The following is a 24495-nucleotide window of genomic DNA, read 5'->3' as shown; positions in this document are numbered from 1 at the left end:
TGTTTTGAGTAGCTACATCTTAGGAATGGTGCAAGCTTTGTACATTTTTCTATTTCATTTTCTAGTGAAAAGGCCACCAAAGTTTCCCAAATTATTTGTGTACCAGGATGAGTAGCCGAATAAAAAAGTTTAGGTTTGCTACTAAGGAGTTTAATTGGCCTGTGTTTGTCAGTGTTTTATCCTAAATATAATCTCCTCTTCCCAGGAACTGAAGCACCTCATCCTTGAAGCGGCTGATGGATTTCTGTTTGTGGTGGCAGCTGAGACAGGACGAGTGATTTATGTGTCTGACTCCGTCACTCCTGTCCTGAACCAGCCCCAGTCCGAGTGGTTTGGGAGCACCCTCTATGAACAGGTGCATCCTGATGATGTGGAGAAGCTGAGAGAGCAGCTGTGCACCTCAGAAAACTCCATGACAGGTCAGTGTCTCTCCTCTATGAGGCTGTTTCACTTTGGAGACTAGCTAAGACTTCTTTCAGAAAATGACCAGGAAACTGGAGGTCAGAATAAGTTACCCAAACATGAGGGTATATATTTGACTTGGCTTGTGAAGTGGCTTCATTCACCGTATAATATTTTAAAAATTAATGTTGACACCTTTTTCCCTGTATTTTACCTGCAATAAGGGCACCTTGCCACCAGCTGGTGTTGATACTTTATTCAGATCCACAAGTTCTGCGATGAGGTTTATGCAGTGTGCGCACCTTTGTGAACATTCAGTGCCCAGGCCTCAGTTATCTGAAATGTAGTTTCTTGGTGGAACTTTTAAATACAGTCATTTCTTCTGTAAGACAATGCATATGTTTCTAAAAATCACTGCAGTATAGAATAACCATACATTAAAAACTGCAGTCATTGTTGAAAAAAGGTCTTTGTTAAAAAACTTTGTTGGTAACACATAAAAACAAAAATAGGAATCTTATAAAAATGGTTAAAAAATACATAAGTGCTACCATAAGTATGGCACTTGAAAATAACCTGAGGTTTGCATGTGGAAATGAGCCCTGAAAGGATTGCCGCTTGTTTGTGGCTGTGGAATGATGGAGGGGAAGTTATCAGGAATCAGAGGGAAGGTTGTGCTACCAGGTAAGGGTGGCTGTGGCTGATAACACACCTTGAACTGAGGCTGCTGTGTGTGTGAGGTGTTTGCATTTTGTGTGCTCTTACATGGCTCCGTTCAGCTGGATATGGTTTTCTGTGTTCACTTAGTATTTGTTGCAGACAAAATTGCTCATAAGCAAATGTAAGGTTTTCCTTAGGCTCAGACTGTTCCCTAATACATCAGTCACAATGGAATAAATTTGTGTGCTCAAGGCAAGTGTTAAAGCAGAACTAACTGTACCCTAATTTTGCATTCTGTTCTGTGATTTTTGCTGTGCCATTCTCCCTCACCGTGAGAGATGCTGGATTCTCATTTACTTTTGTCTCTGTGCACGATGCCTACCTTTGTGCTTTGCACTTAGGAGGCATTCATTAGAAGTCGGATGAATAAATGAGTGTTTTGCTCCCCATAAGATGCATCGGATGTTGAAACTGACAGGAGGAGTACATGTGGGTATTTCTGAGCAATAATATAATTTTCTCAATGTCGCTTACCAACGATGCATAAAAGAGAGAAAGAGGGCAGAGAGTTTGGTGTGAGGCTAGAGTCAGTGTCTTAACTCATCTCTGCATCTTGGGTGATCTCTAACACGTAGCCTGGCACAGGAGCTATGTGCTTGAAAAGCAACAATGCAAAAACAAACCCAGAGAAAGGCCTGCTCTGCCATCTTTCTCCTTGGGCTGTCCTGGAGAACTCCATCCAGGCATCCTAAAAGAACATACCTTCTAGAGTTAAATATAAAGGAGGAATGTGAAAAGGACAATGAATCAAGCAAAAAGTGTTGGTTTGACAGCTGAAATGACTTTCTCTGGAAAAAGCTGTCCTTGCTCAGACTTTTATATTTGACCACAGGATGTGGCTTTCTGAAACCCAGTTAGGAGATACAACTGGAGCAGATGGCAGAGGAAGTAATGGTCAAGTGTGGGGCTGGCAAGGGGTTAGCTAACCGGCTCACCAGACTTGGGTGGACATTTCTGCCAGTTTGAGGTCTTAATGTGTCTGGCAGAGTTTAAAGGGACAGTGTGAACCACATTTGGACAGACGTGTCCTTGGACTAAATACCAGATGGTGGCCCCTGCAGCCAGAGCTGCCCCACTGGAGGACGTCCCTCAAGATACCAGAGAAGACCCAGTGAGGGGTGGTCACCCAAGCCCTCTGGGTTCTTCTGGTCCGGCTCCTCTTGTGAGAAACAAGATGGGGCTAGAGAAGTGTGTCCAGTTTATTTCAGGGTGAAGAGAGGACCAAGTCTCTGATCCAGGGAGAATGTGATGTGACTCTCCCAGGACAGACAAGATAAACCTGTTCATCTGCTCAGGGCAATGTGGAAGACCGCACTACAGCAGAGCCTCGGGGTTTCACTGGCACTCAGGACTGGGGGGGTAGGTTTCATAACCCGCTGAAATGCGGGTGTGATAATAACTCACGATGGCCTCACCTCCAGATGACTTAACACCTTCGATTACTGGACTAGGGTCCCTTAAACTTTCCCTTCCTCGCACATGTTTGGTGCCAGGCCCACAAAGATGTGACCTGGTCTACTTGGTAGCAGGCAGAGTGAGTGGACTGAGGGCAGGGATCCAGGCAAGGCCTGGCAGATCTGAGGTGGTTTAACTGAGAGCCTGGCCCACGTGCCCCAGAGGAGTTGCCCGTCTCTGAGTAGCAGTCAGCTGTGAGTCAAGTCTTGGGACCTGCAGGAGCCACATAAACTGAAAGCCTATGGGGTGGGGAGTGGGGCTGTGCGGGTAAAGTGGGGGGCAAGAAGCCTCACTATGGTGGGGCCGCAGGCCCTGGGGCTGGCTTGCCGCCACTCGGCTGGAGGTGAACATGGTGTTCGTTACTGAGTTGAATTTTTCCCTAGGTGGGAAGGTGGTGACAAAGTGTGGGTCAGAAGACACATGAGGTCTCCTTAGAAGCAACACGGGATGGTGTGGACCAAAGTAATGATTTACTCATTTTGTGACTACAAATGGAGACATCCCTGTTGGGGAGAATGTGCAGAGCCCTTACTAGCAGTTAGATCACAAGTTGTGATCTTGGCAGCTCCCTTTCTTCTTTTTTCATTCCATTTCCTCAGCCCAGAAACTCTCCAAGGACGCTTTCGGCTCCTCAGCAGTGGCGGAAGGCCCCAGTATGGGATTTAACTCACCAGCCCAAGAGGTGTGTGTGTAGGTGGGGTGTGGAGAGGAACTGAGAGCTGATGCAAGAACGAAATAGAACACGTTCCACACACAGAGCTGGGGGCCACGTCCCTGCTGAGCCCCCTCCAGTGAACGCCTGCACTGTCCATTGGCAAAGCCTGTGGGGAAGGAGCTCGCGTTGACCTCGGAAGCTCAGGAGAAGTGCAGAAAACACATCCGTTCTCTGGGACGAGAAATGGCCACTGCTCAAGTGTTTTTACCATGGCTCACAGAGAGAAGACTCTCCTTTCAAGGCGAAATTTGATAGGCAGATAAAAGTGATTGGTCATCTCACACCAAGTAGCTCTGGACGGAAATCTGGAAAGATCCGTCCACAGACAAAGCCTGGGTGTGACTGCACTGTCACTTTGTAAGATGATCTAAGGGCTGGGTGGAGGGACCCAGTACCCTCTGCTGTAGGCCCTCTGCTCATAGGAAAGAGCAGCTGTGGACCCTCACTCGGGCACACATGACGGAAGTCCAACTGAATGGGCTTGCTTGAAAAAGGAAAATTATTGGCTCACTTAACTGGCTTCAAATAGAGAAGGATCCCTGTGACCAAATGCTGCTAACAAAAGTATATCTTCCTCTTCATCTCCCAGCTTTGCTTACCCCTGTGCAGGGTTCATTCTCATGTCCTCACATGACAGCAAAGGCATGTGCCTGGCAGCTCTGGGCTTGCTTTCTGCTGGCTTAGCAGCACAAGATGAAATAGAGAGCCTTTCCTCAAAAGTTCTAGCAAATATCCCAGCACTGGCTGTCTTGGCTCATCTCGGGCCACCTGGCCCACCTGACCAGTCGCTGAGCCTGGGCATGAGATCAGCCCCTCCATCCAGAGCACCTGGGCCCAAGAATCGGGAAGAGGAGATTCCCCAGAGGAAATCAGGGTGCTGCTGCTCAAAGGAGAAAGGGATAAGCAATGAATCTGTGCTGCCTTGTCTGGGAGAGCTGGACTCAGTGGTGCTTGAGGGGGTCTTATGGGGAAAGGTCCAAGTGTCTCCTGGAGACGTGGGCGTGACCCTCTCCTCTCACAGAGAACGCTGGACTTAACTGGGTTATAGGATTCTGAGTAGAAGATGGACCGGATATCAGGGAAGGATGAGAATGGGGATCAGATAAAAAATGCTGTGGGGGGCAGGGGCTGTGAAAATAATTACTGTGGACATCTGAAGGGCTTGAGCCGCAGCTTGGCCCGGGAAGGCAGGGGATTGGGGAAGAGCCTGACTGTAACTGGATCTGCCCAAGTGGTGGGGGTCAGGCAGACCTGCTGGGGGCAGGAGAAAAGCACTGCCCAAGGGAACTCGGGGTGAGAGAGCCGATAGCCTTTCCCCAGTTCCCCCACCCTGTGGCTGCTGAACCCTGGAAAACCCTGAACCTGGGGAGCAGAAACTGGACACAGCTTGTTAAGTGACCCCAAGCACTGCAGTGGCTGGGGATTGCCTCGATCCTCTGACTGGGAAGCTGACGTGGGGAAGGCTAACCCATGGGCCAGGTGAACTTGGTCCATTTCCTCCGTATTGCCCTTGGCTGTTCTGTTTTGTTTGGGGTTTTCCTCCATCCGGAGTGTCAGGTCAGCATTTTAGTTCAATGGGAATGAACTTCACCGTGGTGGGGCACGGGTGCAAGTGGAGGCTGAATTGTTTCCTGTCTTTCTCTCTTTTTTTTTCTTTCTTTCTCGGATCCCGGCTTCATTTAATCGTTTTTTCAATCCTTTCGCAAATACCTGTTTATCGTCACGGTGGGCAGGCCACATCACCCACATCTGGGGTGTAGCTCACCTCCCAATCCACTTCCCTTCCCCACCTCGCCCCAGTCCCGGTTTTGTCTCCACAAATGACATCACACATGTCTAAGACCCTCCCCGCCCCCCAGGCTTAAATAATCACCTCTCCTCTGTGCCTTGTCCCAGCACCAAGGGGCATAACTGGGTGAGTAGAGGCCATCCAGGTGCCCCCTAACTGTCCCTGTCTGCCCCCCATGTACGGAGAAGGAGCATCTTCAGAGTCCCAAGGGGCTGGGCCAGGCAGGAATATACCAATGGAATCGCCCAGCTGTGGGTATAGGAGTGAAGCCCTGTCCCAACCGTTGCAGCCCAGATTCCTTGCAGTAACTGAGAGAAGGCCTGAGCCAGGTTTGTCCTTAAGGACTGCGGCCTGAGAGCCCCCGTGCATGGTTCACATGCCCCAGTCAGCTGTGATTAGGCTTCCCTAGCTCCCAGAGAGGCTCACTGAAGTCCACAGATACTTGCAGCCTTGGATCATAGGATTTGGCCAGGCCATGGTCTGGACATAGAGAGCAGTCCACGAGAGCCGGACACCAGGGAGCCCTTTGCAGCCTGCTCCACAGCTCTGCTCACTTACCTTTCCTTGGGCTGCGTTTCGGTGAGAGCTGAAAAATGGTGCAGTCACTTCGAAGTCTCCCGGCTTATCTAGGAAACAGGGCACCTGTGCAGCTCTAGATGCTTTTTGATTTTATGTTCTCCTTTCACAGTAACAGTGAAATATCAGTAACTGTAATGAATTCTATTACATTTTTATATAAATGTTTTTGGACCTACTGCCCTGAATCTCAGCCCTAGATACACATTAGAATCAATCACCTGCCCCCCTCCGCCTCCCCTAGAGGTTTATGGTTGGGTGTGTTTGCAGAGACTTGAGCACTGGTAATGAATGTGTAGGAAACTTCCCGGGTGATTGTGATGCAGGGGAAGGGCTGAGAGCCTTGACCCTTTGGGTCATCACAAACCTATGCCTGTGAGATCATTGACCCCATTTCACAGCTGAGACCCAGGAGGCTTGAAGTAGCTAGGAGGTTCCCAGGGTCATTCAGAGAAGGCCAGACAGCTGCTGCAGGTGGAGTTTGTCATCAGTGCAGATGAAGCTTATTGAACCCAGAGACATCTGTATACAAAGAAGCTTTGGAAGCTTTGGCATGGCCCTTCACTCCTGTCCAGCCAGGGCAGCTCAACTTAGCACTCGTGGAGGGCAAGCCAAGGCAGTGCCCACTAGGAACCCAGGACATATGAGTGGCAAAGGGTATCAGAGCTCTGAGAGTCCAGCCAGATCCCCGTGGTCTCCAAGGTCCTGCGAGGGGTAGTGCTGTGGCTCCCCAAGTGTGGTCCCTGGACCAGCTCAGCCACGTCAGCATCGCTGATGCGAATTTTAGCCCCACCCCAGACCTACTGAACCAGAATTTTGGAGGATCCAGTAATCAGTACTTTACTCATCCTCCAGATGATCCTTATGCATGCTAAAATTTAAGAACCACTGGTTTAGTGGAACCATCCTGGGAATCGAAATCAAGTCTCCTGGAATGAGTCTTCCTCTGCTCTTAACCTCCTCACGCTGTTTGATCCCTGAGTTTAGCTCCTCCTCAGGAAGATAGGAGTATATGGGTTTGTGAAATGTCTTGTGACCTATAAAACTTGATGCAAAAAGGCGTCTGGCCTTGGAAGGGAAACCCTGCTAAGATCTGGTAAGTGTGGTCCATGAACCAGCAGCAGCAGTTCCACTAAGGTGCTTGTTAGAGATGTAGAATCCAGGGCCTACTAAATCAGGATCGATACTTTAATAAGATCCCCAAGGCATTTATGTCCACACTAAGGTTTGAGATGCTCTGAACTAAAGAACTAAGGAAGTTGGGGGTCAGAGGGCAACCTTTGGCTGCCTGGACTGGTGTGAAGTGATGACATTCGCCCCCCAATGACTTCTGCTGCCCCATCTATGCTTGCCCAGCTTCGCAGAGAGCAGTTGGAAGAGTGGTCACTGAAGGTTTGCTGGCCTCTTACCACCATCCAGGGCACAGGCAGCCCAGGCACGGGGCACCCACATGGCAACTGAGCAGTCTGCAGCAGTCCTGGGAATGCCACTTCACAAGCTCACACTTTACAGTCTGCCCACAAGGGTCAGTCAGCAGGACGTTTGCCAGGTTAACAGGTGGCATCTTCGACTGCTGAATAGGAGGAGAGCAAGAAACTGAGGGTATGTCCACACTGCCCACCTGTGAGTGCTTGGGCTGGAGCAGAAATGAGCCCACTGATGCATAAGGACAGTGTTGCATGTCATGGAAATGTGCATGTCTGGGAAAATAACTGACAGCTGTCAACAGTCAGGCTCAGCCCACCCAGGGCAGCTGGGCCTTCTTTATAAGTGCAGGGGCTCAGTAATGCAGTTGAGCCCTTCCATGAAAGAATATCAGGCAGATAATTAGTCCCACAAGGGGTCCTGTGAATTGCAGAGTCCACCCCTGCGGTATCAATTTTGGAAAAAGATGATCTGTTTCCAAATGTCAGTCATGAAGGTAACTTCATGAAAACCATACTTGCAAATATAAGCTTATTTTCTTTGAAATACCCAAACTTAGTCTTTGGATCAGGACCAGAATCTGACATCCTAAATGCATTCATCAGTTCATTTCTTGCCATATTGGGTAACACAGATAAATGTGGAGGAAAAATGTCCCAATTTTATCTTGAGTCAACTATTAATGCTATTTGGTTTCTGTTGTTTAAAATAGAAATGAGGTTTTATAGTGGACAGAAAAACATGTTTATAGGATTTAGGCCCCTTGGAAATTGTCTGACTGTGTAGTAAACTCTTAGGCCAATGGAAAAACCGTTTGGAGTTGGGTTGCCAGAGGTGCTTGGTAAATGCACGTGAGAACAAAGTCTGAGACTCATAGGCTGGTTATTTTTGTGTCTTCACAGCAACTTTGCCATTAGAAACCGCAGCCTGCTTAGATCTGTTATCCCAGATGTTTCTTTGGCGCCAGTTGAGTTCTTTCTCATTGTTAAATATTTATACAACCTGCCTTGTTTTGCTTCACTGCATACATAGCATGCTGATGTTGCTGAACTGTTTGTGTTTTTCTCTCATATTTTATGTTGAAAGATAGTTCATGAATCTGGACAGATTCCCAGCGCAGGCTGCTGGGTTCATTATCACCCTGGTGTCACAGCAGATAAAGGAGGCAGAGCAGCGTTTTTGCACACATTGCAGACTCTGGTTGGAGGGCTGGCTGGCCTACATGCCAGGAGTGCTCGCACCAACCCGTGCACGCTAGCCAGGGAGGCGGAGGGGTCAAGGGAAGGTGGTGGCTGGGGGTAGGGGTGTCGGAAGCTCCCTGTACTTAGAGATGGATGGACCTGGGGACAGTTACGCGTTGTGGTGCTTCCACTGACCAGCCCAGTCATGTTACCTTGGGTGAATGCTTAACCTGCCTGGGCCTGTTTCCTCCCCTGCCCATATCCCTTATGGGATTGCTTTGAAACACGCATGGGATGGCGTGTGGGACAGTGCTAACCATAGGGTTGGGGAAACATGGAGTTTTCATTCATTTATCAACGATATAGATCAGTGGCTTTCCAAGTACCCCACCTTGCTCTGTTTTATTTCTCGCCCTGCCCCTCTAAGATGTGTCTTAGGACTTTGAGATTGTTAACAATCTCATTTGCTCATCTGCCCAATGGTGACATACTCCCTTCAACCTTGTCCTTCAGAACATCCATCATATGCTCAGGAGAAGAAGAGGGGAGCTGAGGATGTGCCTGCCCTCTTTCTCTCTTATCCATTCTTCGTTCATTTATTCCTTTATCCAGTCCATATTTGTTGAGTACTGACTGTGCAGGATTCTGTGCTAATGTTGGTGATATAGTCGTGGATAAAACCAACGCAGGGTGCACGGATGGTTCAGTGGTAGAATGCTTGCTTGCCTTCCATGTGGGAGACCTGGATTCAATTCCCGGACCATGCACCACCACCCCAAAAATAAAAAAAGCCAATGCGGCTCCATATCTTATGGAATTTACAGTTTAGTGGGGAAGAGAAACATCCAATAAATAATCACGAAATACTGACATACTGTGATAGACGTAATGGAGGAGAAGCCCATGGTACAAGAGCAGATTGTTAACAGGGAACCTGACTGGCTGGGAGGACTAGAGAAAGCGCTCTTGAATGAGTGATTTTTCCCCAAGGCTGGTAGAGGAGCTTCAGGTAACCCGGTGAGGAGGTGGTTCAAGGTGGTTCATTCTTAGAGCGACTGAGGGTTGCCAACCAGAGGAGTCCTGCAATGGGTGTTAGTTGTGGGAGGTTCCATCAGGCCAGAGGTAGGACGTGTCACGGGCAGGTTGGAGTGGCTGAGGGGTGCCCCGTGTAAACGGGTATTGGAGTTATCCAGATAACAGATGATGCAGCCTTGGGATAGGGTAGTGGGAGAGGAAGTGAAGTGAGTAGACACAAGGCGTAATTTGACAGCAAAACCAACAGGGTTTTGATCCACTCACTCTACTTTTTTCACCACCTAACTTGAGTTGAAGAGCTGACGTCCAGGGTCTTTGGTGGCCTTTTGTAGCCACCCATGTTCTCATTGGCACATCTCTTCAACCAGGGGTGAGTTAACCATGGAGAGAGAGGAAGCATCTCTGCCTTGGTCCCCCACTTGTCCTGTTGAACTAAGCCACGAAACTCGATCCACTTCTTCTGATGGATTTGCATTTACCGATGGATTCTTTTGGACCCATTGGCCTGTTTTTGTGGATCGACTTGGCTGCAAGGCAGAATGTGCCTGGTTTGCCCTGCAGTGTTGTCAGTTTTTATGACTGTCATCACCGTACTCTAAGTTGGCAGCGTCGCAGGCCCAGGAGTGGGTCTTCCTGCTTGTGGGCAGTGTGTGGTTGTGTTTGTCCACCACTTCGCATGGCTCAGACTCACACCTGAGCACCTGCAGAGGTGGAGGCAGATTGTATCCATTCCTCTGCGTCATCTTCTTGGCCCCTTCCTCCTCCTTTCCTTCCAGCTGGGCCCACTGGTGTTCATTCCTCATCCATCTGAAGTAGGTTTAAGCTTGCCCTGAAGGCAAGATAAAAAAACAAATCTTTTTACCCTTCCTCTCTATAAGTCCCAGATCTGATGGGCTTAACCCATCCGGTCCCAGACAGACAGTTTAATTCCTCAGGTATGCTTCTTGCCATAGCTTTCTCCATCTCTCAATGTGGTTGCAGCCCAGAGCCCAGACTTCTGCCTCTCTTCACCTGCTTTTAGCTCTGGCTTAACTCATCATCTAATACTTGAGTCCTGCTCGTCTCTCCCCTGCCTTGGCTGGGACTGCTGCTTTGAGCTGTTTGCATAAACAGAAGCAGAGCCAGACGCAGTCCAGAGCTCGGGCTCAGAGCATTTTCTCCTGAGAGCAGAAGGTCGCCACAGCTGAGGGTGGTGTGAATGCAGGAGTTCAGGCCAGGAGCTGAAACGAGAGCGGGAGGTGGGCCATTGCCATGGCGCCCGAGGCAGGGGGATAAGTGGAGAACACCCCAGCGGTGAGGGGAAGTTTGGCCTCCAGCTCAGAACCTATTCTGCAGTGGCAGGGGCCAGTCCCCCTCAGAGCTGGCTTTGCAAGTCTGCAGGTTACAGAATCTTGCCTGGTATAGGTATAGATGGTGGCACTTGGCCACTCTGCCTAGATATTCCAGGGCAGGGTACCTGTCCCCTCACTGTCCCAGGCTTGTCCTTGCCTCCCTATCTGATGATGTGTCATGCTTTGTCCAGGGTAGTCATCGTGGAAAGGAAGCCACCTAAAACTGTCACATGTCCAGACTTTACAAGGCTTCACAGAGACTTGCCCCTGATGGCACTGAATGATTGGGTTTCCCGTTTGTTACGGAGCACTTCTCTGCAAGAGGGATGACAGACACACAGCCTCCTCCAGCAAAGAGGCTCACAGGGAGCGAGGGGGCTACCAAGGACCAAGTGAAGTATCCGCTGCCGTGAGGCTCAGGCCCATGCAGTTTATACACAGCCAGATGGCTCCTCACTGTGTCCTTAGAGAACAGTCCCCTTCCCCTTCATACGCAATTATGTGTGGGCAAATCCAGGGAGCCCTGCAGACTGCCTGAGCTCTACTGTCTGCTCCCCGCTCCCCCTGTCGGAAGGAAAGTGCTTTCTCGGGGTCCTGAGGGAGACCCCGTTGTTTCTTCATTGCCTCTTCTTGAAACAAGGGATAATGAATTACACCTAAGAAGCAGTTGCTTTGTAAATAAGTTTTTAAAAATCCCAACCTCCATGCATGTATGAATTCCGCTGGCTCTTTTAAAAGTTTTGAGGCTGGGGCTCCACCTTGTTTTTCGGAATTCTGTCTCGTGCATCCGGCAGCTGTAGTTTTAAAAAGTAGCCCTGGTGATTCGCATGGTGAAAACGACACCAAAACTGACACCCACCTCTCACCAAAAGAGAGAGAGGGGAGGGGGTGGGGGGTGAAGAAAAGAAAACACAGCACAAATTAAATAATAGCGAACAATCTGTCTCTACATCTAGGAGGGGACTCTCAACAGAGTCAGAAAATGTTTATTTACCACTACCAACAAACAAAATGTTAAAAATGTAATCAGTTAGCAACCCAGTTAAAAACTTAGCAGTATCAGCATTTTAGGTCCCCTCTGGAGGAGTCTTAACCCCTTAATGAAGTATCTTTTTACCCTGACTTCGATCCCCAAGAAGTAAAGACTTTTCTTCATGTATGAAAGGAAACTGTAACAAAAATAACCTAGAGGTCATATTGTTTTTAGGCAGATATAATTATTTTGAGGTCATTTTAAAAATTACTCTAAGTCGATTGCAAAGACAAATTGGCATTATTGCTTCCTGTTGATCTGATTTAAATTTCAGTAATGTTCCCACTTGATGATCCTGTTTTGTAATGCTTTGGTTAAAAATAGCTTGATTGCAAAAATCTAGCATGATTGAGAAAATGAAAATAGTTTCCTTTAGCTTGACCAGAAGAGAGACATATTTCCCTCTGAAATGTCATGACTCATGCCAAATGGTTAAATAAAAATGCACGTATAGTGCTGATCTTTCCTGTTTATTGCTTTTTCAGTAGAAGCTAATTGAGGAAAACATCTGCATTCAGTTTTCCCTTTATTTTTGTGGTTTCTTTTCTTGTACTCCAATGCTAAGCCTCCTCCTGCTTGCTCGTTTACTCGGCAGTTATCCGATGGATGGGTTTCAGTTTTCCTCTTTTGGGTGATGACATAATTTTTCTCTGGTGAGCTATTTACAATGCTGTCCTTTACCCTTGATTGAGTGCACATATTCTGAGGATCTGGAGTCACAAGAACCCACAGTTGTAGGGTCCTCAGACATCAGGCAGGCCAGCTTCTCTCTCCCTCGTCCATTTCCTCATGCACTCCTGGAGAGGGCATATCGGGCTCCTTGCCGAGCCCCTGCCCTGGCAGCGCTGACCACCTTACGAGATGGCCCTTCCTACTTTACAGCCGCGTCACTGTGCCGAGTTTGACGTGCTCCGTCCTATAACCCCTGCCACTGTCTCAAGCAGCACGGTTCACCTCTGGTAGGACTGGGTATCTGTGCACACCTGCACATCTGTGGATTCTCCAGCTGCTGGGCTGCTGAGAGAAGAGCATGGTGTGCCAGCTTGGAAGTATCATGGACCCCTGGAAAGCCATGTTTTAATCCTGATTCAATCTTGTGGGGTCAGCTGTTTCTTCTAATCCTGATTCAATACTGTAGGTTGGAAGGTTTCAATTAGATTATCTCCAAGGAGATGTGACACATCCAGTTGTGGGTGTGGTCCTTTGATTACATGGAGATGGGACTCTACCAGGTGGATCTTGATTAGCTTAGTGGAATCCTTTATAAGAGGAAACATTTTGGAGAGAATTAGAAAGGGAGCTGACACAGATGCTTGGGGCCCAGCAGACCTCATCATGAGACGTTAAGCAAGCCAGGACCTGGAGAGAGCCAAGGGAAGCCAAGAGATGAAAGTCAGCTCTGGAGAAGCCAGAGTGAGGAGCTCCCACAGGAACAGACGCTGAAAGCAACGGAGCCCAGGAGCAAGGGACCACCAGATGCCAGCCATGTGACTGCCCAGCTGATCGGCATGTTCAGACCCATCAGCCTTCCTTGAATTGAGGTACCTTTGACTGGATGTCTCAGTTTGGACATTTTTATAGGTTTAGAACTTGAAACTTGTAACTTATTAAATTCCCCCTTTTTAATACTGCTCCAGTTTTGGTATATCTTATTCCGGCAGCTTGCAAACCAGCACACACGGATTTGAGAGGAAGATTCTGTCATGGGTTTGAGTCCTGGTTTTGTCACAACCAGCTGGGTGACCTTGAGTGAGTTTCACATTCGCCTTGGGCCTTGTTTTCCTCTCCAGGGTTGGTACGAGGCTGGTCCCTAGGCCAGGGCACCTAGGAAATGTCAGTTTCCTTCCCTTTCCCTACCATAGGCAGACTTTGTCTTCAGTTGATTTCCCTAGACACAGGGCCTGGGTGGCTTGATAGAATATTCTCAGGAGAAGCAGGTCAGGGCAGGGAAGAAGCCAGAAAAATGGGGTGCAGGAGAGGTCTAGCCGTAGTTCAGCCTGCTCTCAGAGGGGGTTCTGGAGTATAAATTGCTCCATAGTTTGTCCCAACGTCAGGCACAGGGAACAGGCTTTTGTAACCCTATCCCATTAGTCACTGGCCACAGTCCTGGAGGAGTGGCGGGTGTAAGCCCCAGATACCTTAAGGCAAGCCAGCTTCTAGGCAGCTTTGAGGTCACACCTTTGGAGAAGGTACACGTGTGAGCCATGAGCTGCGGCATCCTCAGCAGCCCAGAGAGGGGACAGAGGCTGTGCGTGGGAAACCAGCAGTGTCTGCTGCAGCCTTTGAGCAAGGGAGCCGATGGGCTTTGTCCAACTCAGCCTGACAGACTCCCGAGGCCCAGGGGTCAGGGTCGTGTTGACGTGGACCCCACGGTCCCAGCTCCCCCCAGGGCCTGCCGGCAGCCTGGCCCAGTACTGAGGCCAGCCCTTTGGCCACCTGGAGAAGGGGGACGCCTCTTCATGTGGGGCAGATCGTATGCCTTTGTTTTATTGAGCCAGTCTTGATTCAGCAAGTACTGAGCGCCCAGCACTGTGATGAAATTGGGAACACAGCAGCGAATGAAATGAGCCACGCCAGAATGGAGCTTTCGGTGTGGTTAGGGGAGAGGGGCAAATAGAGCCTTCCGTGAGCCTAGGACTAAAGCTGTGTTGTGTGCCAGTGGGAAAGTACAGGAGCGTGTGGCGCAGTAACAGGGGACTAAGCAACACGCAGCGGTGGCAGGTTCAGCGGCGAGAGTGGGGCAGGGAAGGGACCCCTTGAGGAAGTGACCAAGAGCCAAAGGATATGGAGGGGAATTAGCCAGGTTAAGGTCTGGGATGTTGGAGAGCTTCCCTGGGCCGGGGACAAGCGCAGACGACCAGAGCACCAGGGTTCCCCCAGGATGGCCGGAGCAGCCCACAAGGGGCGGTATCGGGGTCTGAGTTAGAGTTTTATACATACAAATTGTTCTGGCTGCTGGGAAAAAGAATTTTTTTTTTTTTAATCTGAGAGGCAATAATGTTTACCTGCTTGAGAGGGTGATTGCCTGAATATTTCTCATTTAATTCTCCGCACAACAAAGCATTTTTTTCCGCTTTCTTTTTGTTTAATATGGATATCCAATTGTTCCAGCAACATTTGATGAAAATACTATCCTTTCTCCATGGAAATACCTTTGAGACTTTCAAAAATCAGTAGTGTGTATGGCCCTGTTTTCTGAAGTCTTTTTTTTTGTATTCTTTTTTTTTTTTCCCTGCTCTTAGCCAGTTCCATTCTTTCTTGATTACTGTATCTTAATCATCTTGAAATCAGGCAATGATAAGTCCTCCAACTATGTCCCTCTTTTCCAAAGCTGTTTTGGCTGTTCTATGTCCTTTGAATTTTCATGTGATTATTAGGATCCGCTTTTCAATTCCTACCAAAAAAAAGCCTGATGGGATTTTGATTGGCATTGTATGAATCTGCAGATCAAATTGGGGAAAATTGACATCTTAACAATATTGGCTTTTCTGACCCATGAACACATGTCTCTGCATCATTCAGGTCTTCTTTAATTTCTTTCAACAATATTTTGTAATTATCAGTGCACAAGTCTTGCACACATTTTGTCGGATTTATCCATAAATATTTCATAGTTTATGCTATTATAAATGGTGTTGCATTCTTTGAATTTCCAATTGTATGTAGTAGCAGAATTGATTTATTTTTTAATATTGATCTTCTATCCTAAGTTTTCTATGTAAGAAAACTTACGTTTTCTACATAGAAGATCATCTGCCAGTATAGACAGTGTCACCACCTCCTTTCCTATTTCTTTTTTCTTCCCTTATTATACTAGCTAGAATCCCAGTTACCTGTAGGATATAATGTGGAATAGAAGTGGACAGAGTAGACACCTTTGTCTTCTTCCTGATCGTAGAGACAAAGAATTCAGTCTTTTACTATTAAATGTGATATTCGTTACAGATTTTTCACAGATGCCCTTTATCAGCAAGAGGTTCCCTTTTATTTCTAGTTTGCTGAGTGTTTTTATTAGGAATGGGTGTTGGATCCTGGTGGATGCTTTGTGGCACCTATTGAAATAACACTGTTCTCCCTTTCTAGTTTGTTAATAGGGTGAATCACCTGGGTTGATTTTCAAATGTTAAGCCAACTTTGCATCCCTGAGACAAGCCCCACTTCATTAGAATGTATTATTCTTTCTATGTATTGTTTAATTTTCTGTAATTTTGTTTAAAACTTTGCATCTGTATTCATCAGGAGGCTATTGGTAATTTTCTTGTTCTTCAGCATCTTTGTCTGGTATCGATATAGTGACGGTGCTTGTTTCATAGAATGAGTTGGGCCATTCCCTCTTCTTCAGTTTTCTGGAATATTTTATATAGAATTGGTATTGTTTATTTCTTAAATGTTTGCTAAAATACTGAAGTGAAGCTTTCTGGGCCTTTTATCCTTGTAATTGGTTTCAAACAATTTGATTTTGACATTCCTTGGTGTAGTTTTATTCATGTTTCTTGTGCTTGGTTCATTGAGCCTTTTTGATTTGTGGGTTTATAATTTTCATTAAATTTATAAAATGTTGGTCATTATTTCTTAATTTTCTTTGTTTTCTTTACTGTTCCCATCCTCCCGTTTCCAGTAGTTCATTCCATGTTTTGTGGGCTGACTGAAGTCCCACAGCCCATAATGTTCTTTTCACTTTTCAGAATTCCCTCTGTGTATTTCATTTTGAATAATTTCTTTTGCTATGTCTTCAAGTCCACTAATCTTCTCATCTTCATTATCTGCCATTGATTCCATACTGTGAATTTTTATTTCAGACGTTATAGTTTCCATGTCTAGACTTTCAGTTGTTTTGTTTAAGATCTTCCGTGTCTCTGCTTTACTGTTTGAACATAGGGAGTACAGTTAAAACAACTCTTTTAATGTCCTTGTCTGCTGAGCTGAACATCTGTGTTAAGTTCTGGTCTGGTTTTGATCGATTTTTTCCCATTTTGAATTGTTTTCCTGTTTCTTTGCATGCCTTGTCATTTTTTATTGGTTGCTACACATTTTGAATTTCACCTTTTTTGGATGCTAGATAATTTTGTATTCCTATAAACCTTTACCTTTGTTTTGGGATGTGATTAGTTTACTTGGGAACAGTTTGATCCTTTTAGGTCTTGCTTTTAAGGTCTGTTGGGTGAGATTCAGGGCCGAGTCTAGGACTAGTCCTTCCCCATCTGAGCTGTCTGCCCGGTGCCCCGTGGATTGAGGCGTTCCGCTCTGGCTGATGAGAGCAGGCACCATTCCCCAGCGCTATTCCTAATCCTCTCAGTTGGTTCTTTCCTGGACTCAGATAGTTCCCGCACATGCACGCGTTGATAGAATTGTGGTGAAATGCACAGGATACCCTCTGCAGATCTCCAGGTCCTCTCTCTGGGCACCTCTGTCTTCTCTCCTGTGAGTGCTGGCTGCCTCGCTTCTCTCCACTCAGGGCTCCGTTTCCTCAATTCCAGGCGTCTACCTGGGTTCCTCTCCCTGTCCCGCAGCTTGGAAATGCTCTGAAGGTAATGAAGTGGGGAGACTGTGAACTCCCCTTACTTCCCATCTCTCAGAGACCCCTGAGTTCTCGGCCTGAGGCCCAGGGCCTTGAGAGCTGTTATGCTATGTATCCTGCCCAGTGTTTGGTTCTTTCAGAAGGGAAAGTAAATCTGGCCTGCTATTCTGTCTTGGGTGGAAGCAGATGTCTTTCTAATATTTATATTAAAACTTCTCCTCTGTTTCCCCTGTCACCTCTGCAATTCCTGTGATCGATCTCCTGACTCTATTCTCTAGGAACGTTACCCTTTTATTTGGCATATTCATCTCCTTTTTCTTTCTTTCTTATGACTTCTAGAAGAATTTCTCAAATGTTTCTTCTAATACATTGATTGAGTTATCAACAGTACCGCTATTTATTGCCTCTGTTTGGGTTTTCATTTCTGAAATCGTGTTTTTGATCTAAAAGTACTATTTCTTAGTCTCGGGTTATTTTCTTTTTATGTATGAAAGATCTCAAATTACAGTTAGATTACATTCCAAATATTTCAAAATATCTTTTTGGGAATCTGTTTCATGGAGTGGGGAGGTTTTTTTTCTTAATTTTTTCAGATCAGTTTTTCAATATGGTGTCTTTTGATTTGTTATACAACTGCCCACCCTCTTTACTTCATCCTATGTTCCTAGTGTTTATTAAGACTTGAGAAGGTGTCTGTCAGTGATTGTGCCCAGCATAACCAGTGTATATGTTTTTTGAAATTCATGTTTCTATACTGGGGATCCAGTGGTTTGGAGGAAGGGGTGGAGGTGTGCGCTGTGTGTGACAGCCTGAAACTAATAGGAGCACTGCCTGCTCCTGGAACGGGAGCACTGCCCCTGGAACAGGAGCATTATCCCTGGAACGGGAGCACTACCCTTGGAACGGGAGCATTACCCTTGGAACGGGAGCATTATCCCTGGAACGGGAGCATTATCCCTGGAACAGGAGCATTATCCCTGGAACGGGAGCACTGCCTCTGGAATGGGAGCATTATCGCTGGAATGGGAGTACTGCCCCTGGAACAGGAGCACTGCCCTTGGAATGGGAGCACTGCCCCTGGAATGGGAGCATTATCCCTGGAACGGGAGCATTATCCCTGGAACGGGAGCATTATCCCTGGAACGGGAGCACTGCCTCTGGAATGGGAGCATTATCCCTGGAATGGGAGTACTACCCCTGGAACGGGAGCACTGCCCTTGGAATGGGGGCACTGCCCCTGGAATGGGAGCATTATCCCTGGAACGGGAGTACTGCCCCTGGAACGGGAGCACTGCCCCTGGAACGGGAGCACTGCCCTGGAACGGGAGCACTGCCCTTGGAACGGGAGCACTGCCCCTGGAACGGGAGCATTATCCCTGGAACAGGAGTACTGCCCCTGGAACGGGAGCATTATCCCTGGAACGGGAGTACTGCCCCTGGAACGGGAGCACTGCCCCTGGAACGGGAGCACTGCCCCTGGAACGGGAGCACTGCCCCTGGAACGGGAGCATTATCCCTGGAACGGGAGTACTGCCCCTGGAACGGGAGCACTGCCCCTGGAACGGGAGCATTATCCCTGGAACGGGAGTACTGTCCCTGGAACGGGAGCATTATCCCTGGAACAGGAGCACTGCTCCTGGAACGGGAGCATTATCCCTGGAACGGGAGTACTGCCCCTGGAACGAGAGCACTGCCCTTGGAACGGGAGCACTGCCCCTGGAACGGGAGCACTGCCCCTGGAACGGGAGCATTATCCCTGGAACGGGAGTACTGCCCTGGAACGGGAGCACTGCCCCTGGAACGGGAGCATTATCCCTGGAACGGAAGCACTGCCCCTGGAACGGGAGCATTGCCCTGGGAGCAGGCTGCAGCAGCCTTTGCTCCTCTCCCTTGACAGGATGGTCGCTTTAGGGAAGATGGTAAGAGAGTGCTGTCCCCACTCAGTGTCCAGATCTGGGACTATTTCCCTCTGCCTCGTGCTCCCCTCTTTGCTCTCTCTCCTACTTGAGGGTTGGAGTTTCTGTTAGGGATCCCTTTTATTTCTTCCCAGGCGGGCCGTTCCTCTGTAATTGTAGAGCCCAGGAACTGCTCACACTTGACTTCCATCCGTCCTATCTGCATCAGTCCTTGCAGAAGTTCTTCCTTGTCTCTAATCTATTTAAGGCCCCTTCCAATGTTTTTCCTCATGGATGCATATTTCCCTCCTTATTTTTGTTTTTTTTCCCAATCATTCATTAACAGTTTGAGAAGGAAAGGAAGCACGAGCCGAAAATGCCTTCTTGGGCTCCATGTCGGCCTGACCTCTTTCCGTGCGCCCGCCTGCCTTCACATAGCCAAGGAGAGAAAGGGGGGTTAGCAATTTACTGTTAAAATTAAAACCCTCAGGCCTGCATTTCTGTCATTTTTGTAGCATGATAACCCAAGAGGAATGTGTTTCTTTAAATCACACTCCAGCATATTCTAAACAGGATGAAGACTTTGTACTTTTGTCTACAGATTAAATAGCTGAAGAGGTGCCGGTCACAGCGGGGGGCGGGGCAGGACCGCGTCGGGGTGATGATTTTATAATGAATAGCAGGCAGCTGGCCGCGAGTCCCTGATTCCACGTCCTGTTTGGAATGTGGATGCTGAAGAAAGCTGTTGAGTTCTGAGGCTTTCCAGAGAGCCCCGGGGGCCCAGTCTTTAAAGCGCTAGGGGCGGCCGGGCTTGTCTCCCCTGTTGCTCTGGGTGCCTTGGGGTGTGTTTTCCTGCATGTCCCAATCTTGGTCTTTTAATTATTCCTGAAATGATCATGTCCCTATGTTGATGCAGATTTTTCACTGCATTCCTCTTGTCATCCTGCTGCCTCTTCCTTCCCAGTTAGCAGCTCATTAGCACCTCCCCCAGATGGTGGGGAGGGGAGAGGAAAGGAGTGACACCCAGACCAGGCTGCCTGGCAGAGTGGCACGTTCTCAATGTCTGCGGTATGGGGCTGTCGTCACGGTGCCCAGCCCCTTTTTGGCAGCCTCATCGGTGGGCCCTGTGAGCTTTTTTGCTTCGTGTTCATTCCAGGGTCACAGGCTGGAACCCTAACCCAAAGCCCCGCAGAAGGGCCCCAGTGGGGGGAGGGCACCCCATAAACCTATGACTCCTACCTGAAAACAGTCCACCGGGTCGGCCAGGAGCACTGGTTCTGCTCCATGAACATTATCACTAGTGCTAACGTTTCACTGCTTCCCGGCGCGTACCACCCTCACCCCGCAGAGCTGGCACCTCCGTCCCCAAGGGAGCGTGTTGCTGCTTCCCTGAGCATCAGATATGGACAGTGCTGTAAATTAAGGTTAATCTTGCAAGTGTTTGCTTCTGCAATCTAAATGATTGATATTCTTACGTTTAAAATGCAAATCGTATGAATCCCCACAGCCAGTTCTGAGGAGGTGGAAGCTGTGGCGTTACAATATGACAGGGACTTCGCAAAGTACACTCGATACCTTCTTGCCAACCTCATCTAGAGGTGGGTGGACCTGCCGGAAGCCTGTTTCTCAGACACTGGAATCTCTGGCTTCCTGGCCTCCGTGTGAGAGGCGGAGGAGCAGCCCTGAAGGCTTGAATCCCCTGTTTGTTTTTGCTCATGCCTGCCAGCACCAGACCCTTAGGATGGACCAGCCCGCCTCCCCAGGCACTCTCCCCTCCGGCCACACAGGACTTTGCCCATTCTCAGACTCCCCCCTCCATCCTCCCAGTGCCACGCCCTGATCCCTTGATCCAGGGCCCCGTTCCCTCCCGCTGGGCCTCTCTGGACCTCCAGTTCTTTCAATCCCCTGTTGCACAACTATTTTCCTGATAACCCCCTTTCCTCCTGTGAGAGGAAGCACCTCTTCTGCTCTGGACTGCCTTGTAATTTGTCCAGACTTCTTCTCCACACCTCGGTTGAGTTGGTTTTATAGTCAAGTGGAAACTTCTTTCCCCCTAAACCGTTAGCTTTGCACCTGATAGTTCTGTTGAATGACAGCTGGTACAGAGGCTCGCTCCCCTCCTGGCTTCTGAATCCTCATGAGCTTCTAGGCACCCAATTTTGACAATATTCTCTTAGAGAAAAACCAACTGCTTCTACCTGGGAGGGGTAGCTAGCCTGTCCTTTCTAGTCCATTCCTTTCTGAACTCACCACATACCCAGCACCCTTTTCTCCCCTCCCAGTTTGAGTCGTGAGCATCGTAGAGAACATAGGAGACCACCACCCAGCACGTGGTCTTTCTGGGAAGAGTTTAATGTTGCCTGTAACTCAGGCTGGGTAAGAAAGCTTCATGCTGTTGCCGCATTAAACCTTGTGTCCTTTCTTAAAAAAACCCCCTTCCAGACTCAAGTGCCAAGGTACCCAGTAGATTAAACAGTTGTCAGCTGGTAGGGGGACACACCTGGCCTGCCATTCATTGGGTGTCAGCAGCCTTTCCCTGCCTTTGTTAGGCTTGGTGGGGAAAGGTGCTTTGGAGAGAAGCCCTAGTCCTGACTCTTCAAGAATCCTTTAGAAAATAGAGAAGAGAAAGACACATGGAACACTGATGGCCACGTGTAAGAATATGTAATGTAGCCTCCAGTCAAGAGAGCTTAGCCTCTGCGGTGGGAGGTTATGATATAAAACAGGGCTATTGAATACTCACTCTGTGCAAGGCATCCTGGCCTGGGGGACTCGGAGGTACTCAACGTGTGGTCTGCTATGTTCATGGACGGGAGGCAAGACCTCCGTCCAAGTAGCCGTAATGCCGGGGACTGTGGTGGGCAGAATTCTAAAGAGGCTCCCAAAGGGTCCCGTCCTCTTGTTGTGCAGTCCAACTGAACTGTCGTGAAGGGCTTTTGCAGATGTAAGTAAACTTCTAAGTCAATTGACCCTAACATAAGGAGATTATCTGGCAAGCCCTGACCCAATCAGGCGAGCCCTTTACAAGCAGAGCATATTCTCTGGCTGATGGCAGAGGGAAAGTCAGACTAAAGCACAAGAATTTAACAGACCACTGCTGGCTTTGAAGGTGGAAGGGGCCATGGGCCAGGATCTGTGAGTGGCCTCCTGAGAGCAACCCCCAGCCCCCCACCGCCAGCAAGGAAACAAGGACCTCAGTCCTGTAGCTGCAAGGAACTGGATTCTGCCAACAACTTGAATGGTCCTGGAAATGGATTCTTCCCTGGAACCCTCAGATGAGAACCCAGCCCGACTGGACACCTTGACTTTGAGCTTACGAAGCCTAAGCAGAGAACCCAGTTGAGCCCACCTAGACTTCTTCCCTACAGAACTGAGCTAATAGTTGGGTGCGGTCTTAAGTTGCTTCATTTATGGTAATTTGATCCAAGGTAATAGATAACTAATACAGGTCCCATTTTGTTCGGGGCAGCAGCCTTCCTGGGCTCCAAGGGATTCTGAGAGGGGTAAGACAGGGTCACTTGCCCAGTCACAGCCAGTAAGTGGTTGGATGCACGTTTGAAACGCACTGCCCACTGAGGACAGTGTAAGGAGAAAGGCCTTCTTTTCAGAGCAAGGATTTAAAAGGGAATGGGAAAGAGAAGGACTTTCTAATTCAGTTCATTTTGTGATCCCAATTCCACATTGGTCTCCAAGTGTTTGCCACACTGAGCATCTGAGTTTGACTCATGTAGTATTCCTGGTGTGATGTATTCACCCGGGTATGGTTCAGGCCAAAACAGAATGAGGTATGGCTAGCCACTCTGTTTGGGGCCCTCAGGAATAACGGAGCTTTCTGACTCTGCCTGAGTGTTGCCTCCCCGACTGAACTTGAATGATCCTTTACCAACCCCATGAACACACCTGACTCTGTCCCTCCCTTTCTGCCTGGGAACCAGATACTGAGTTGATGGCACACAGTTTTCTCTGAGGGGCTCTTAGAGACTTGCCTTGTACCTCTAAAGACAAAATGCAGACCTGTTGAGGAACAGAGGAGAGCTCAGATGAGAGATAGGCAGGGTTAGGTGGCCTTGAATCTGGCCAGATTTCTCAACCTGCTTGGGGTGGGATCCGTCTCTCACTCTGATCTCTTCTCCTGCCACCTCATCTAATCTATCATCCAAATGCGGGGGGGGGGGGGGGGGGGGGGGGGGCGCATTTTGAGAGTGAAAGGAGCCTCTACTAACATTTATTCTGATACTGTAGGCGAAAGCCAAACCATCCCATGCAAAGCCGGATGCGTGGTGACTCTAACTAGGCCTGCCCCATGTAGGCACACAAGTCAGCTTCCTGATTCTCCCAGGAATGACTGATATAGGCTAGAATAATTAAAAGATCTCTACCAAATCAGAAGGAAAAACTGAAAAGCAATAAATAAGTGTGCAAAAAGAATTAAGGGGAAAAAAACAAAGCCAGTTTTCCCAGTTTAGATTTCATTCTCTGAAACAATCATATACACGTAATCTCCCCTGCAGATCGACCACCTCCTGCTCCCCTAATTGCCTGTTTGCTTCTGTTTGTTGGGCAATATCTTATTTTCAACTTGAGGAGCTGATGCTGTTAAAAGCGGATGGACATTGCACTTAAGCAGCCAAGTCCGTTCACAGGCTGCCAGAATGCAGTTTACTGGAATGGTTACTGCTTTTAGAAAGAAGAATTTAATAAGTTACAGTTTTACAGTTTTAAGCCTATAAAAGTGTCCAAACTAAGGCATCCAGGAAGAGATACCTTAATTCAAGAAAGGTAGATGGGTCAGGAACACGTCTGTCAGCTGGACAGTCACGTGGCTGGCATCGGCTGGTCCCTTGCTCCTGGGCTCCGTTGCTTTCAGCCTCTGTTCCTGCGGGGATTCCTCACTTTGGCTTCTCCAGAGCTGACTTTCATCTCTTGACTTCCCTTGGCTCTGTCTAGGTTCTGACTTGCTTAACATCTCATGGTAATGTCTACTAGGCTCCAAACATCTCCAAACATCTGTGTCTCTGTCCCTGAAGCAGCTGTCCCCCAAGCATCTCCTTCTGCTCTCTCTGTCGGCTCTGAGGCTTCTGTCATTTCTGTGGTTTTTGTCTTTTCTCCCTAATGTTTCCTCTTTTAAAGGATTCAAGTAAACTAATCAAGACTCACCAGGAATGAGTGGTGTCACATCTCCGTCTAATCAAAAGGTCACACCCACAATTGGGTGAGTCACATCTCTGTGGAGACAATCCAATCAAAAGTGTCTGCCCTGTCATACTGAATCAAAATGAAAAGAAATGACTGTCCCCGTAAGACTGGATCAGGATTAAAACATGGCTTTTCTGGGGTACCTGATACTTTCAAGCCAGCCCAGCAGCCGTGGTTCATATTCTGACTCCCCACTTGCCAGCTGTGAAACTGCCCTTGAGTGA

At 48.2% G+C, this 24495-nt stretch overlaps 1 protein-coding gene across 8 annotated transcripts in view; it reads left to right on the top strand.

The window, feature by feature from the left end:
* ARNT2 (aryl hydrocarbon receptor nuclear translocator 2) overlaps window positions 1-24495 on the top strand; it is a 192400-nt gene that overhangs the window by 69804 nt on the left and 98101 nt on the right. For all 8 annotated transcript variants that reach the window (XM_077128517.1, XM_077128518.1, XM_077128516.1 and 5 more), the window contains one exon: window positions 206-419. In XM_077128517.1, coding sequence (XP_076984632.1) covers window positions 206-419 — 214 coding nt within the window. The remainder of the gene's footprint in view (window positions 1-205; window positions 420-24495) is intronic.

This window comes from Tamandua tetradactyla, chromosome 14, assembly GCF_023851605.1.
Source record: "Tamandua tetradactyla isolate mTamTet1 chromosome 14, mTamTet1.pri, whole genome shotgun sequence".
Lineage (NCBI taxonomy): Eukaryota > Metazoa > Chordata > Mammalia > Pilosa > Myrmecophagidae > Tamandua > Tamandua tetradactyla.
The sequence above is the reverse complement of the archived record's forward strand: the minus strand, read 5'-3'. Positions and strand labels throughout refer to the sequence as shown.